General features: G+C 41.3%; 1 protein-coding gene across 2 annotated transcripts; it reads right to left on the reverse strand.

Annotated features, from left to right (window-relative positions):
* Window positions 1-3,279: 3,279 nt before the first annotated feature.
* LOC112238034 (isocitrate dehydrogenase [NADP] cytoplasmic) lies at window positions 3,280-16,758 on the reverse strand. 2 transcript variants are annotated; one of them, XM_024406636.2, is made up of 9 exons: window positions 16,291-16,755; window positions 14,667-14,795; window positions 7,169-7,460; window positions 6,188-6,290; window positions 5,592-5,769; window positions 5,171-5,322; window positions 4,697-4,837; window positions 4,361-4,523; window positions 3,280-4,264 (listed from the first exon to the last, which is right to left on the reverse strand). In XM_024406636.2, the coding sequence occupies exons 2-9, from the start codon at window positions 14,786-14,788 to the stop codon at window positions 4,171-4,173; spliced, it is 1,245 nt and encodes a 414-aa protein (XP_024262404.1). In that variant the 5' UTR covers window positions 14,789-14,795; window positions 16,291-16,755; the 3' UTR covers window positions 3,280-4,170. The 2 variants fall into 2 exon arrangements, with proteins under 2 accessions (XP_024262404.1, XP_024262411.1); XM_024406643.2 differs by lacking the exon at window positions 3,280-4,264 and having other exon boundaries at window positions 4,469-4,610; window positions 16,291-16,758.
* Window positions 16,759-17,150: the final 392 nt, after the last annotated feature.

Genomic DNA, 17,150 nt, shown 5'->3' on the forward strand with positions numbered 1-17,150 from the left:
CACTTTGTGACGTCTGCTGATGTAAAAGGTCTTTATAAATACATTTGATTGATTGACCTAACTTCATTGCTAACATATAAAAGAATGACATACCAAACCCGTTCTTAGGGCTTTCAGTTTTCACACTCTACATTTTTGGAATCACTTACAAAATGAATTACATTTGGATTCCCTGGTACCACTAGGGCATTTTAAAACCCTGTGATAAATTAGTTTTACCGAGGTGTGCAATTATTTTTTGATTTATTTAGTCACTTATTTATTATGGCTGTGATGTTGGTAATGTTTTGGTGTGGTGTACTTGTTATTGTATTTTGTTGTATTTTTTAATCTTTTACTTAGTGGTCTCAGGGCGCCATTGACAATGACACCCTGGCCTCCCGAATGGCGCAGTGGTCTAAGGCACTACATCACTAGCTGTGCCACTAGAGATTCTGGGTTTGAGTCCAGGCTCTGTCGCAGCCGGCTGCAACCTAGGAGATCCATTTGGCCTGGCGTCGCCTGGGTTAGGGGAGGGTTTGGCTGGCAGGGTTGTCCTTGTCCCATCGCGCACTAGCGACTCCTGTGGCGGGCTCAGTGCACGCTGACATGGTTGCCAGGTGTATGGTGTTTCCTCTGACACATTGGTGAGTCTGGCATCTGGGTTAAGTGGGCATTGTGTCAAGAAGCAGTGTGGCTTGGTTGGGTTGTATTTCGGAGGACGCACGGCTCTCATCCTTCGCCTTTCCCAAGTCCGTACGGGAGTTGCAGCAATGAAACAAGACTGTACGACCAATTGGATACTGAGAAAACAGAATAAAAAAAGATATGAAAAATAATAAAATAATCCTCTCATCTTTTAAAATGCATTGAGTTCCCTTCATTTACAGTATTTCCCTCACTCGTACGTTTGTCTTTTACAAAAGCTGCCCAATTACCGGGAAGGATGGGGGCAACTTCTTGTCAGCCAAAACCCAATCAGAGCTGTAAAGCGTAGAACCTGAGCTCTGACGTCATGTATAGAATGTTCCTGTACAGCCGCTGCGTTTAAATTTAGACACCAATCAAAAAGTTTAAAGGGCTACATTAATGAAATACCAAGTAAATAACATTTTCTTTGTCAAGGTCCTTAAAGCCAAGCAACTATCCTGCACCAATCCGAGAAAGTTGTGGAAAGGTTGCATGCAAAGTAACCGTAGGACAACCACACTCTAACCAAGCTCTAAGAAAGATATGGTTTTCACAGCATGATGTGCTAAATGTGTAGTCGCCATAGAGATACAGCTATAGAAAGCACAGGAGGTTGGTGGCACCTTAAATTGGGTAGGACGGGCTCGTGGTAATAGCTGGAGGGAAATTAGTGGAATGGTACCAAATACTGTACACCAAACACATGGATTCTGTGTGTTACATGCCATTCCATTCGCCCCATTCCAGACGTTATTATGAGCGGCGCTCCCCTCAGCAGCATCAGTGAGTTTCAAACCTATAATCTTCTGTTCTCTATCAATGGAATAAGTCCACTGCACCACCAGGATGGAGGTAGTGCCTTGCTTTTTTTACACATATAAAGTTGTTAATTTTTGTCTATTCAAACATACCCCATTTCAAAGGAAACAAGAACTCATTAAGATCAGGTGTGGCCAATTAGCAGGCGAGGCCAACACACCTGAACAAGAGGACAAAGAGTTTAGTTGATGCTAAGAATGGAACATATGTTTTTAAAGAACATTCCTAGAATGTTCTCTGAACGTTACTAAAGTTGTGGTTTTTATGGAACGTTTTCTTTGTTCTTGGAACAATATGAGAGCATGACTTTAAATAGAACCACGAGGAAATGTTATGAAGTATTGACATTCCCACAGCATAATGTTGCTTCTTAATGTTCTGAGAACCTGACTTTAAATAGAACCACGAGGAAACGTTATGCTGAAGTATTGACATTCCCACAGCATGTTGCTTCTTAATGTTCTGAGAACATGACTTTAAATAGAACCACGAGGAAACGTTATGCTGAAGTATTGACATTCCCACAGCATGTTGCTTCTTAATGTTCTGAGAACATGACTTTAAATAGAACCACGAGGAAACGTTATGCTGAAGTATTGACATTCCCACAGCATGTTGCTTCATAATGTTCTGCGAACCATCTGAAAACATTCACAATGTAAAACCAGTTGGATAATGTCCCTAGAACATTACCAACATTAAATGTAACCATGTTCTTTCAGTAAATGTTCTGTTAAAGTAATGAAGGGACATCCACACTCTCACCAAGCTCGAAGAAACATTTTCAGAATGTTATGTGCTAGCTGGGTTTACTCCCTCTGAGGGCTGACAGATCAATAAGACAGAGACATCAACAACAAGCTACGTTGTCCCACCCATCCCTGATTGAAAACAGTAACCACTGTTCACATTCACAGATAATGATCCTGCTCTTTCAGTGGCACAGCCATCTTTGTGGAGCCTCAGACTGGCAAATGAGACTTCCTTCCCCCAGACAAAATCCAATTACGTTGGGACAATAGTAGCAGCCCTGCAGGCTCGGATACCTTTTTGGAAACCTTGGACATCCAATGGAGGATGGAGAGAACCAAGTACCTCTGCTTTCCCTTCCTCGGTGTCTATCTAGCCATCCATCTCGGCTTCCACTAGGATTAACCAAGTGGATGCCATCTGGTGCAAAAAGCTAATCATGTCAAGGGTGCCCCTGAGTGTGTATGACGACAGTGCACTGCTGTAGGCCTATACTCCCAATGTGGATGCATCACCCATACAGTCATCCATACAGTGGTATATTAGGATTATATGGATGTCGTGCTGCAACTGATAATACATTGGATAAGAAGCACCTATTGTCTATCTCTGCATGATATTAAAGAAGCTACAGATGATATATTTATTCCACTTCAGTGACTGAGTAATGGCTCAGTCCTGGATGTCAGATTCAATCTGACAACCTGTGATACGGTACTTTAATAGTAGTCATGTTGGTTTGTATGATTACATGGATACTGCTTGTACCCAGTGTTACTTTGCAAACCTACCATTATATTCAGTTTTGAGAGCAGTTAAAAGGAATATGCACATACATCGTCACTACAACCAATCATGACAAGGTCAAATGGATTACAATGGCACCATCTGGTGGCAAACTTTAAGAGGAAAATGGTATTTTCACAAATTTCCAAAGCTGTTCTTGTAAGATATAGTGGAGCTAGATAGGTTTTTTTCTTATTTAAAAACAAACATTTGGATCGATTGGTTAATAGACAAGAAAAACTAAAAGCACAAGACCACAATAAAATAAAATATTTATTGAGTTAATATTCTAACCACACACACCATCGAGTACCAACCAACAACCCGATACTGGCAGACGTATATTGACACTGGTTTCTGTATTTGAGGAGTAAAGTGTTAAGCTATGGATTATACACAAAGATAACAAGCAGGCCCACAACAACCCCTTCCACAACCATCCATAAGGAGTAAGTGATGCTAACACCTGTGTGAATCAAAGACCACGTGAACATAGTCAAAAATCAAGCAGGCTTTCGTCTACCACAATAGTCGACATGGAATATATTATGTGTGACACAGATCAATTACTTGACATAAAACAAATAAGGCAACAAGGGTAAGACGACCCTCAAACAAACTCAGGCAGGACAATCCACTATTACTGATCACCGACTGACAACACTTAAAAACACACACGTCATCATAAAAAAATAGAAAAAGTGCAATTATCGCAAAATATATTACCGACTGTGTCCAGTCTGATTTCTGGAACCATCTGTATGTGATGTATTGACAGTCATAAGATCATACTTGGCAGAATCCTAACTTGGATAATCACATTTAACTCACAGATCTCTTAAATCATGATAAACATGAATTTGCTCATGGATCTCAAGTTAAGATTCAGGACACTTAGACTAGATGAGTGTTACCAGAAGATATGGCTTTGCTATAGTGGTGAATGATCGATGGAGGGGCCTCAGCTCAGCCTACATCCCCTCCTCCTGGACAAGGAACCTCCATTAGCAGACAGACTCCTGGAGATGGGAATGATTGATTCAGTACTGTGTCAAACAGTCCCTCCGTCAGTGGTTTAGTGTTGGCTTGGGACCCATAGTCCCGGGTGTCAACAGTGTGTGTGTGTGTAATTGAGAGCTAAGGAGATCACAGTTTGGGTTGGTTGGACATCTTGATCTTCAGGTTCTCCGCCAGCTTATCCAAGAATTCAAAGGTGTTCAGGTAGTCTGAGCGTTTGGTACTAAGAAAGGAGGAGAGGGGAAAAGTAAGAAAGTTTGAATGTCTAGTTTCATAATCAGGTTTACTGTGTGTGTATGAGTGAGTGAGAGAGACTCACTTTGCCATGCCTTTGACACAGATAGCCAGATCCTTGGTCATGAAGCCAGCCTCGATGGTCTCAATGCAGACAACCTCCAGGGCCTCAGCAAACACACGCAGCTCTGCGTTGTCATCCAGCTTCGCCCGGTGCAGCAGCCCCCGCGACCACGCAAAGATGGACGCTGCGCACACGCGACCATAACACATAAGGGACATCTTTTCCTAGGTCCTTGTATTGCCTTTATTTCTCTTGGCTGGTACATTCAGATCTAAAAATTGTGAAAAGGAAGAAGCTAGACTAGAGGATTTAAGAGCAGGTATTATCAGTCATAGAGATACAATTTTTTATATTTACCAATGGGGTTGGTGGAGGTCTCCTTGCCCTGTTGGTGCTGTCTGTAATGGCGTGTTACTGTACCGTGGGCAGCCTCTGACTCTACTGTACGACCGTCAGGACAGATGAGCACACTGGTCATCATACCCAGGGACCCGTAGCCTGGTGGACACACACATACATTAAATACATCTGTCGCAAAGTGCTGAACAGCAAACTAGAGCTAAAAACTTGTACAGCCAGAAGGGGCGACTGCTTATTTACTTGTTTTTTGCCACATTCTCCTCATTATCCTGGAACTACTGTTGCTAAAAGTGTAACTCAATTTCTATCAGAATACAGTGTATAGTCTGCCTTGAAAACCTACAGCTAAGGTGAGAAATATAGCAATGTAGCCAATGACATTGTTTTCATTCAGAAAGCCTAGCTAAACAGTAACTCACCTCGTGATACTGTTTATCCCTCAGAGCTAGCTACTGTAGTACACAATCTCACCTTGTGCTACAGAGTCAGACTGAACGTCCCCGTCGTAGTTCTTGCAGGCCCAGATGAATCCTCCATCAGACTTCATAGCCTGAGCCACCATGTCATCAATCAGACGATGCTCATACCAGATCCCCTTCTGCTCAAACTTAGAGCGGTACTCCCTGCGACACACACGGGAACAGGTCTGAGGACAGGGTTTACACACCTAAACCTCAAACTGTCCATTCTAAACTAGTGAGTCATACATTGAAAAGAGGCATGGTAGTTGGGGGTGGGGGGGATTGTCTGCCATTGACCATATATCAACCATTTTTTATTGATAATGATCATGTTTCATGTGTATGATCTACTTCCTGAAAACTATATTGCCAATAGGGATAATAATGATTTACTCGACTTGATTAAATGTTCTGCGGTTAGGCAGTCTTACTTCTCGTAGATCCCCTGGAAGATATCTTTGAAGCGTCCGTCATACTTCTTGAGGATGGTGTTCTTGGTGCTGAGGTACAGAGGCCAGCCTTTAACCAGGCCCATCTGGAAGGAGCTGTGGGCAAAGTCCCTGATGGAGCTGTCGGTGTTGTACATCCCCAGAGCCACACCACCTGAACCTGGAGGACAGACACATGCATCATTCTCATGTAGATACGGTACACAGTCACACAAACAAACATGCGCACACACACACACACACACACACACACACACACACCCTCATTAAGACAGCCTTTTCTCATTCAAACAGAATGATGGCGCCAACCTTAAATCAAAGTTCAAGGTTTGTCTAGAGTAGGTTCAGGAAAGGGAGGTCCATGGCTGATTTATCCTACAAGCAGAGTTAAATCAGATAACGCTGGTCTCATTTTGTAATATTTACACTGCAAACATAATGTAAAGATAGCCTATGGTGCCAGCCTGGGTACATCGTATTGACTAACACTTATATAAGGGAGACAATCTGTACTGGACATTATTGCCTATACAAGAACAAAGAAATATTTTCATCAACAAGTAAACATGTTGCTTGACCTTCAAAATCGTGGACGACAAAGTTCATTGGCTCCCCAGACTTGGGTGTGAATTTCATCTCCAATCTCCCAGGCCCTGGTACTACAAAGTCTGTGGCCTTGTACTGTGAAAAGAGGCAGGAGAAGAGGTCAATAGATGTAATACAGACAGGACTCCATCTAGTGGAGGAAAACAGCAATGCCACCCCTGTCTGGTGCAACAGGCAATAATGGCAGACCCTGGTTGTGACCCCACTCTCCAAGGGCATCTCAGAGGGATATGCTAACAGTTCTTTATGAATAGATGACAGGTTACAATGCTGTTGTATATTGGGCTAATATGAAACATTGTACCGAATGGCTTCTACCAATCAGGAGTGTGGATGCAGCAGAACAAGCCAATCGAGAAATAGCAGTAAAACAAAACATGTATCCAGGCCGTGACGTGACACGATTCTCAACAATCAGTAACCAATCCAGCGCTCACCTCATTTGTCATTTGATCATATTAACTAAGGCATGGTGCCAAGTACATGTTTGATTATCCTCTAGCTGCTGTACAGTATGAATGATGTAGCAGTTTCAGACTTGGATCCAGGGAGACAAGTATCAACATCATGGTCCAAAGGGCAACAGATCCACTTAATCAGTGACTGACTGAGCCTTCAGCGACAACACCAGGCCCCTGCCTGCCCATCTGTCTCCCTGTGAGCAGGCCTGACAACTACAGCTCTAGTCTGCATGAAGTTAACATGTGATCAACTGGGTCGGTTACTGATTTTGAGACTGGTGTACAAGATCTCCCTTCATTGAAAACGTGTTAACAGATACAAGGAACTAATAAACACATTGTGTCGTCTATCAATTACCTTCAAAAATTGTAGATTTAAGGAAGCGAGGGCCTTGAGAGCGACCTTGAGACTCATTAGGGGTGCAGGGAGTAAAGAAGGGTTGATGAATGGTTAGTAAGGGTTCTACTGCTGAACGGTTGGTAAACGGTTACCTGGTCTCCGTGGGCGTGCCTGCCGATGATGATGGGTTTGACCCAGCCGGGCACCAGGCGGGGGATGTTCTTACAGATGATGGCCTCTCTGAACACGGTGCCTCCCAGGATGTTACGGATGGTCCCGTTGGGCGAACGCCACATCTGCTTCAACTTGAACTCCTCCACCCGGTTCTCGTCCGGCGTGATGGTGGCACACTTAATGCCCACGTTGTATCGTCGCGTTGCCTCCGCCGCCTCAACGGTAACCTTGTCATCCGTGGAGTCGCGGTTCTCCATGCCTAGGTCGTAGCTGATGGAAGTGCAGGGAGGGGGTAGCAGAAGAGAGGAGCAGGGAAGGGGGTAGGGAGAAAGTGGAATTTAGTTAGTCAGGTTTCATGAGAGGGCAAATGCCATGTGGTGTGTGGGCCTGTGAAACTAATCTCTGACATTATATTATTTGTTTTACAGTTGGCTATTCTATGATACACCAATTGTATCATAATTAAATATGATTGTATTTTATATGTTTGATTTGGATCCATTTTTGTCCCCATTTGGACTAATCTTCCAAGAGTCCTTAAACATTAAAATACAATTTATAATACAAACACATTTTCACATATAGCACACTATTACAAACATGCATAATATACTAACATAATGACCCAATAAATACTCAATCTAAAAAAAATAGATTCTTCATCTACTATAGTCCCACAACATTTCTATGTATTATATTTAAAATTGTTTTAAAATCATGTTGAAATGTATATATTGAAAGGTTTCTAGTTTGCTCAGTTAATTTATTCAATTTCTTTATGGCCCTAAATTGAAATGTTCTTTTGCTTATTTCTCTTTTCTGTCTGGATAACGCATAGAACCATATCTCCACCTTAAAACAATCCAAACCGCTACATCAGATGACTGAACCACCTCACAATGAGTCCCCTGCTCTACCAGTTCACAGAGCCACACTGTAGCAAAGCAGCATGGGACCCAGGAAACAAAGCCTTTCGGTTGACATTTTTGTCAGTAACCTACACACAATACCTCAAAGTGGAATGATGTTTTTAGACATTTTTACAAATGAAAAGCTGAAATGTCCTGTGTCAATAATTATTCAACCCCTTTGCTATGGCAAGCCTAACTAAGATCAGGAGTCAAATGTGCTTAACAAGTCACATGGACTCTGTGTGCAATAAGTGTTTAACATGATTTTTGAATGACCACCTCATCTTTGTAAACCACACATACAGATAATTGTAAGGTCCCTCAGAAGAGCAGTGAATTTCAAACACAGATTCAACCTCAAAGACCAGGGAGGTTTTCAATGCCTCGTAAAGAAGGGCATCTATTGGTAGATGGGTAAAAAAAAAGGAGACATTGAATATCCCTTCGAGCATGGTAAAGTTATTAATTACACTTTGGATGGAGTATGAATAGACCCAGTCACTACAAAGATGCATTGTGTCCCACCACCCTCTTTTTCCCACTTCTGCTACTCTCTATTCATCATTTATGCAGTCACTTTAACCATACCTACATGTACATACTACCTCAATAAGCCTGACTAACAGGTGTCTGTATATAGCCTTGCTACTCTTTTTTCAAATGTCTTTTTACTGTCGTTTTATTTCTTTGGCACACACACACCTTTTTTCCCCCTCGCACTATTGGTTAGAGCCTGTAAGTAAGCATTTCACTGTAAGGTCTACACCAGTTGTATTCAGTATTTCACTGTAAGGTCTACTACACCTGTTGTATTCAGCGCACTTGACAAAAACTTTGATTTGATACAGGCGTCCTTCCTAACTCAGTTGACGGAGAGGAAGGAAACCTCTCAGGGATTTCAACATGAGGCCAATGGTGAGTTTAAAACAGTTAAGAGTGTAATGCCTGTGAAAGGAGAAAACAGAGGATGGATGAAACACATAGTTACTCCACAAAACTAACCTAAAAGACAGAGTAAAAAGAAGGAAGCCTGTACAGAATAAAAATATATTCTCAAACATGCATCCTGTTTGCAACAAGGCACTAAAGTAATACTGAAGAAAAAAAAATGTGGCAAAGCAATTAATTCACTTGTCCTGAATACAAAGTGTAACATTTAGGGCAAATCCAATACAACATATTACAGAGTTCCACTCTTCATATTTTCAAGCATAGTGGTGGCTGTATCATGTTATGAGTATGCTTGTAATCGTTGAGGACTGGGGAGTTTTACCAGGATTAAAAAAAAAAAAAACAGAATGTAGCTAAGCACAGACAAAATCCTAGAACAAAACCTGGTTCATTCTGCTTCCCATCATACATTGGAAGATTAATTCACCATTCAGCAGGACAATAATCTAAAACACAAAGCCAAATCTACACTGGAGTTGCTTACAAAGTTACAGTTTAGACTTAAATCTACTTGAGAATCTATGGCAAGACCTGAAAAAGTTGTCTAGCAATGATCAACAACCTATATGACAGCTTGATGAATTAATAAAATGGACAAATGTTGCACAATCAAGGTGTGGAACGCTCTTAGAGACATACCCAGAATGACTCACAGCTGTAATCGGTGCCTAAGGTGATTCTAACAGGTATTGACTTAGGGGGTTGAATACTTACCTAAATCAAGATATATGTGTGTTTCCCCCTTTTCATATCAACTTTGACATTAGTGTTTTGTATAGATCATTGTCAAAATATTACAATGAAAAACATTAATCCCACTTATTAACAACAAATTGTGGAAAAAGTCAAGGGGTATGAATACTTTCTGAAGGCACTGTTGAAGATTCTAAAAAAACAAAACTCAGTCTTTACCCGCTGCTGCGTGACTGAACAAATTAATTGCTCCTCTGAAAGACCCAACACATCCTCGCAAGGGATGGGGATGCTCTGCTCACAACAAGGTAGTGTAGGAAGGAACACCAGTTTCATCACCCCACAAAAATAGAACTTTGTGTGCATACGTACTTCCAAAAAGACAAGACTAAGCATAAAAACCCAGAATTTGCTTGTAGGCCTTTCCTTGTGGAAACTGAGGCCTTCAGAAACTACTCTTCATCCAGTTCTCATTCCACTCCCCTCCTCTCAGCCTAGTATTACAACAATGTGCTGCACCACAGAAATACTGTACGTTAGATAAGAAATATTAGGATACACAACCACAGATCAGCACACAGTAGAGGTGTAACGCAATGTCACTGTGAAACACCACACACCATCTCTGAGACGGTGTGAAACAGCACTACAGGCTTTGTGTAAGTGTGTGTGATGGAGATAAACTGCACTGCCTCCTGAGAGGGCTGTTTATGAAGTCTGAGGGATTGACCAAGATGACCCTTCCACTCACACCACAATGAATCCATTCCTAAAACTAATGAGGGTGCCCTACAGACACACAGAAACCGAGACAGCAGGAATAACACAACCCATCAAGAAGCCCCCCCACCTCAAGCTATCAGTTAGGCATTCTTGCTTGACCAACTTCACAGATGCCATAATTTGATTTTTTTTTTTTTAATTACAAAAAAAATAAAAAACTTCCCTGGACATTTGTATTGACAGAGGTTAGGTCATGGGTTTGGAACGCATGGAGGTTTGTATGACTTGACTGTGCTCATATAATTACTATTACACCTTATCTTCTTGCATTAATACTGAAAATATTGTGGAAAAAAAGCAAACTCATAAGCTCTTACAAACCGACCTTATGGATTTATTCCGGGCCTTTAACTGAACGGACAAAACTCAGTTTTGAAGTGAGTTGAGACAGAGGGTGAGGTCATGTGAATTGTGATATTAACTGCACTGCAGCTTAACTCCTGTGTGTGTGTTAATTCTGTCAACAAAAATAATGAAATTCATCAAACACCTATTTTCAGTGGCAATTAACTAGAAGATAACTGCCTAAATAGACCCAGAAAAAACTCAATGGAAATCATTTTTAATTTCAGTTGATGAAAATGAGACTAGACTAAATTATCTCTGACTAAAATCTGACTTGTAAATGGATTGGGCAAGAGTTTTTGGAGAGATTGAACAGCTCTCCAATCTGGCTGAAACACATCATTGATGCAAATAAGGTACACGGCATGGCTACTCTCCCAGTGCACGGCACAAGCTCCTCGTAGCAAAGGGGGCAACTTTTGGAGTCACTTATTGTGTCGATTCAAACAAGACCGAATGCAACGTTTCCACGGAGAAGACCAGTGGTGTAAAGTACTTAAGTAAAAAAATAAATGTATGTATAAAACAAACTCAGCAAAAAGAGAAAAGTCCCCTTTTCAGGCCCCGGTCTTTCAAAGATAATTCATAAAAATCCAAATAACTTCAAAGATCTTCATTGCAAAGGATTTAAACACTGTTTCCCATGCTTGTTCAATGAGCCATAAACAATTAATGAACATATACCTGTGGAACGGTTGTTAAGACACTAACAGCTTACAGACGGTAGGCAATTAAGGTCACAGTTATGAAAACTTAGGACACTAAAGAGGCTTTTCTACTGACTCTGAAAAACACCAAAATAAAGATGCCCACGTCCCTGCTCATCTGTGTGAACGTGCCTTAGGCATGCTGCAAGGAGGTGTAATGGATGTGAAACGGCTAGCTTAGATAGCGGTGGTTCGCGCTAAATAGCGTTTCAATCGGCGACTTCACTTGCTCTGAGACCTTGAAGTAGTGGTTCCCCTTGCTCTGCAAGGGCCACGGCTTTTGTGGAGCGATGGGTAACGATGCTTCGTGGGTGACTGTTGTTGATGTGTGCAGAGGGTCCCTGGTTCGCGCCCGGGTATGGGCGAGGGGACGGTCTAAAGTTATACTGTTACATTGATGCTGACAGTAAAGTGCATTATCCTCACAATTCCTTTAATGAAAGAGTCTACCCAGCTCCTGGGCCTGTTTCAATAATGAGCGAGCCTCTCTCTCTCCCCGGATGTGCGCACCGGGAGAGGAGAAAAAAAAGAGGCTTCTGATTGTACATTTCAAAATACAATTGTGGGAAATACAAAGCTTTGGATGCAACTACTGTTGTTCTCAACTTTCTTTGGCGATATTTTTATTTTATTTGTCATCTCTTAATATTGAGCCCAATAGCAACTATTTTACAACCAAGATATTTGATATGGCTTTAAGATAGGAAGCATGCATCGGCCATTCCGAGTGAATCATGCATTCCTGCTTGGACATGTTAGATGAAACAACTTATTTATTGAATAGCCTACCACCTCAGTAGTCTATTACACAGCCTAAAGCACTGTGAATGATGTGATAACACCTTTTTTATATGGTGTGACGCCACGGGGGAAAATTGGTGCAACCAAATCATGGGCTGGTGCTGCCAACTGAAAAAGTAATTGGCACCAGTGCCACCAAGAGAAAATGCTAGACTGGAGCCCTGTCAAGGGGGATTTTCAATCTGCTGCTGAGTAATGTGTTCTTCTGCCAATTTGGCTGTTGGGAAGAGAATCATGCGATAGTTTTCTGCATTACACTCTGTTTGTGCACATGGAAGTCAGTGATATTAAAATGGCCCACTGTTTGTCATTTTGACAATAACTAGACTGAATCAATATTCAAATGACAAAAATGTGACTAAGACTTAATGAAAGAAGACTAGACTAAATAAAAATAAATTGTGCCAAAATTAACACTGGTGTGTGTGTCATCAGTCCACAGTCTAAAGGGCATATACTGGCTGTGAAAAAAGGAGGAGTGGGAACTCAATGGACCGTACTAGAGAATGAGACTGTTCAGATATACAGACCAGAGTTGTACATCTTGAAAATTATATTTTCTTGATTGTCCTTGGTCAGTCAGTAGAGTAGCAACTACAGTAGACTGCTGATGTCATGTGATCAGATTGTCTGCAGGCTTGGATAACACATGGCTTTTTATGCTACACCTAGGGACAGACTTGTCCTCAGAATTTGAATATGCATTTGTCTATTCAAGTGATCAATTATTATACCAACTCCCTTTGATCTGGGCAGCACAACAGAAGCACACTTCTCTCTTATCTAATACTTAAAACAATCCACACATGCTGAACAGACATCTAACACAGGGTAGCATAAGAGTACAATAAAGAACAGGCTTAAGTGATAATGCCAGAGAAGCCGGTGTTTGGAGGGTATATTGGCACAGGTGATGTTAGGCAAACAGTGACAATATATCCTCCAAACACCGGCTTCATGGGAATTATCACTTCTATACAACGGGTTACCAACATATTCAAATGATTGACATATTTTCATAAAAACAAGTACGTTTTTATGAATTTATTCATACTATTTCATCCTTCCACAAGATATAGTCCAGAAACAAATCTAGGGTTGCTACCCAAGCCAATCAGTTTGGTTGCTAGAGACACAACCCAGTCGTTCAGTCTTTTTGTTCCTCATCTATGGACGTGTCCCAGTCGTTTGTTCTAAATGTTCCATTGCCATACTGGCTTTCAATGTTCTTATCCCTTGCTTGCTAGCTAGCCAACTACGGCTAACTTACAGTCGCGTCAAAAAGTGTAGCCAGAATAACAGTCAAGAAGCCACATTTGCATTTCTTTACGCTGTTTTCTAATGATATTTATTTGGATACATCCATAACAATGAGCTAATGAGGTGTGATTTCATCTGGCATACAACATTTGTTCACTCGTCAGGACACTGTTGTTCCGAGGAGTTAGTCAACAAGACAGCTAACACAATCACTTCAAACTGAAGCTGGAAAGTCTGCAAACTAGCTGCACTTAGTTTCATTTGACCTTTTTTCAATTGACATTCCTTTGTATATATCCATAAAAATGATGCCAGCTGATTCATGATTTCGACTGACTGAGAAACGCTGTCTGTGTCTGTCTGTCTCGTCCCGACACTTTCATTACCATGGGACAGCTGGAGATTGAATTTAAATATTGAAACAATGTTGCAAATGTAGGAGAGCCAGACAGCAAGATTTATACAAATCGCCACTATTGAAAACTAAATGTTAGTCTAAAAGAAATGTGATATAATGTTTAGATGCTTTTTATAGTGGAGATCGATTTTATAAATTGCTTGGCTGATGAGACAGTGGATTGCACAATCAGTAAATAGGCATTTTAACGTCATATTTAGCTGGTGGAATAGACACGGCTGGAATGCATGTTTAACCAATCAGCAATCCGGATTAGCCCCACCTGTTGTATAATGCGCAATAATATGCAGTGACAACTAACACACGTGTGTCCTTGGTGATATTGTGCTAGTATCAAGGGTTAGCGTAGTGCAGTGCACAGCGACTATCAGCATTTCCACATCACTTGTGTGTACTCCTGGAAATGACAGGGAAATGGGTTTTCCTGACTACGTGACCTGACCAGGAAAAAGAGAGTATTGACAATCAGGTAAAACCTGAATCACAGAGGAGCTGAAACAGATGTTGACAAGCTCATCTGGTGTGACAAGTCGTCTACACCACCCCCCGTTACAAAATGCTTTTCTACGGTGTTCACTAATGAATACAGTCAGCAGGTATAACGCACCTGTGCAGGTCCATCTCCAGGTAGGGGAAGATGAGCTTTTCCTTAATGAGCTCCCAGATGACTCTGGTCATCTCATCCCCCTGCATCTCCACCACCGACCCTGCCTTAATCTTCTGAGACATCCTGGAACTTGGGAGAGAGATAGACAAGGGAAGAGAGAGTCAGAGTCAATGGTAACAAGAAAGGGGCAACTGGCAAGCTTGAGACTGTACTGCCAAGCCTTTTGAGCGTTGGAAGTTATTTCAGGAGTGATACTGTTATGACCATTTTAGCCAGCTATATGTACATGTTAGTCTTTTAGCAGACACTAATCCAGAGCGACATACAGGAGAAATTATGGTTAAGTGCCTTGCTCAAGGGCACACCTACTGATTTTTCACCTAGTCTGATTGGGGATTCAAACTAGAAACCTTTTGTTTACTGCCCAAAAACCACTAGGCTACCTGCCACTTACCAGTGGTGTGTATTCACGGATGCCAAGGGAAGCCAGCCCCCCCCACTCCCCAAATATACACTAAATAAATAAATATCTTTAGTTTCTCTGCGTTTCATACATTTCCATCAATTTGCAAGAGGATGAATGTAACTCACAGGAGAAAGCATCCGGCGAGCAAAACAGCGCCCCTTTGTCTCACTACATGTAGGCCATATATCTGATGCTATCTGGTCCAAACAAGTATGACATTGTTGCCGCTCGTAGCATTGAAGGCAAGGGAAGCAAGCAAGCATTTGGCCATTGATTTTTTTTTAAGTATACAAAATTTGCCAATCAGCTTTGAGCGAGCTCCTCCTATCAAATCCCATTGGTTATGTTGTCCTCCGGTGGCCAGCTAGCTAGCTAAAATTTGTACTTTTCGAAGTTAAATAAAAAGGCAAAATAATATAAACTCTGGGTGACAAGTTTCAGTCTAACAAATACCTCGACCAAAATGTATTCATACAACTATTTCCTATTTCTCTGAATGTGAACATGGGACACATGACAGGTAGGATATGTTCAGTTACTTCGACAAAAAACAACCCTGGAGATAAAATGTAACCAATCAACAATGCAGTAACGTTACTGGTGCTAGTTTGGAGTAGATATCCTACATTGTTTCTTCTGAAAACTTTGTATCAATGTTCAATCATTCGACCCAGAAAGAGCAGCCCCAGAATGTTACACGATAAAACACATGGGCATCATATGACGAGGAGGAGTTGGTAGTATAGGAGGGGGGGATACATTGGCAAAGACTAGACGAAGTTATAAACTTTAGATCTCACGTTACAGTCTGTCTGAATGACCTAATGTTAATCCTGATGTTCTACTTCCTGAATGTATGTCAGCCGGGTGTGAAAAGAGATGTCATTATCAAAATTTACAACAAAGCTCCACACTTGTGAATGATTTAACAGGCCTAGATCTCTGGCTACATTAAAACGATCTGAAAGCAACATTTCAATGCATTGTGCAGTGTACATTCCCGTTTCATGGTTTAAAGGACCCCAATAGCTTTTGTTTAGTCCAACAATGGTTACTGTTGCAGAACACAATGGGGATTTGCGATGAACACACATGTAAGCTTTAAGGCATAATAAGCGACTCTCCTGAAATGCATAAGAAGATGTTATGAATGCCTACCTTTGTTTTCTGCCTGAACCACAATCTGAACAAGTAATACTCGATGAAGCAGTAGAACGTCTTGTTCTACACCGACTTCCAAAAGTATCAACAGAGGCGTCAACCTCGTCGGCAACCGTGCACTCGCCCGCTCGAAAGACACTCCCTGTACCAATCAACGGAGATGTATAATCTAAAACAGCCAATACAGTAACCCCCACAGCTGTGGGAGCGTATTTATGGGCGGGTGTTGGGTAGGTGTTTGTTCAAGAGGGTCGGTTTGTGCTATGCTAATCATTGCAACATAAGAACCTGTTCATAACCAAGTTGTTTAGAAATTCATAGATTAGATCATCTGCGGTAGATTTTGACAACAACAACAAAAATGAGTCATATGACATTCATGCGCTTTCAAATAAACCTATTTCAAAAGATGTAGTTGCTAGGCTATCACCAAAGAGCAAAGGGCTAAACGAGAAGGATAACTGGGCCAGAAATCGGTCTTCTCCAGCAGGTGGCGTTTTTCGTTCACCAAGTCATTCGTTTTTGTATGGTGGTCAATGAGTGTCGAATTTGGTTAAAATATGAAGGGCTTATTGCTACGTGGCTTATTTGATCAAATATAAGTTTCGTAATGATTAGTTTGTTACGAGTGTACTGATAAGTAGGACACGTGAAATCCTGGTAACTTTGAAAAAAATAAAATTGTGCCTGGTCTTCACACCACAGCCAAAGTCATAAACTCCACCCATTTCAACAATTTATCTTCTTAAAAAGTTATTTTAAACCTAACCTTATGCCTATCCTTAATTTAAGACCAAAAAGCACAATGTTTTTATGACAGGAGTCATTATTGCGCTACAGTAATATTGTTTTTAAAT

This window comes from Oncorhynchus tshawytscha, linkage group LG03 (genome assembly GCF_018296145.1).
Source record: "Oncorhynchus tshawytscha isolate Ot180627B linkage group LG03, Otsh_v2.0, whole genome shotgun sequence".
NCBI classification, from domain to species: Eukaryota; Metazoa; Chordata; class Actinopteri; order Salmoniformes; family Salmonidae; genus Oncorhynchus; species Oncorhynchus tshawytscha.

Coding starts and splice junctions, on each gene's coding strand:
- LOC112238034 (XM_024406636.2), bottom strand. CDS start 14,788: ATGTCTCAGAAGATTAAGGCAGGGTCGGTGGTGGAGATGCAGGGGGAT. Junction 5,770..6,187: donor TGTCGTCCACGATTTTGAAG/GTCAAGCAACAT, acceptor TCTGTCCTCCAG/GTTCAGGTGGTGTGGCTCTG. Junction 4,838..5,170: donor GTCTGACTCTGTAGCACAAG/GTGAGATTGTGT, acceptor TGTGTCCACCAG/GCTACGGGTCCCTGGGTATG.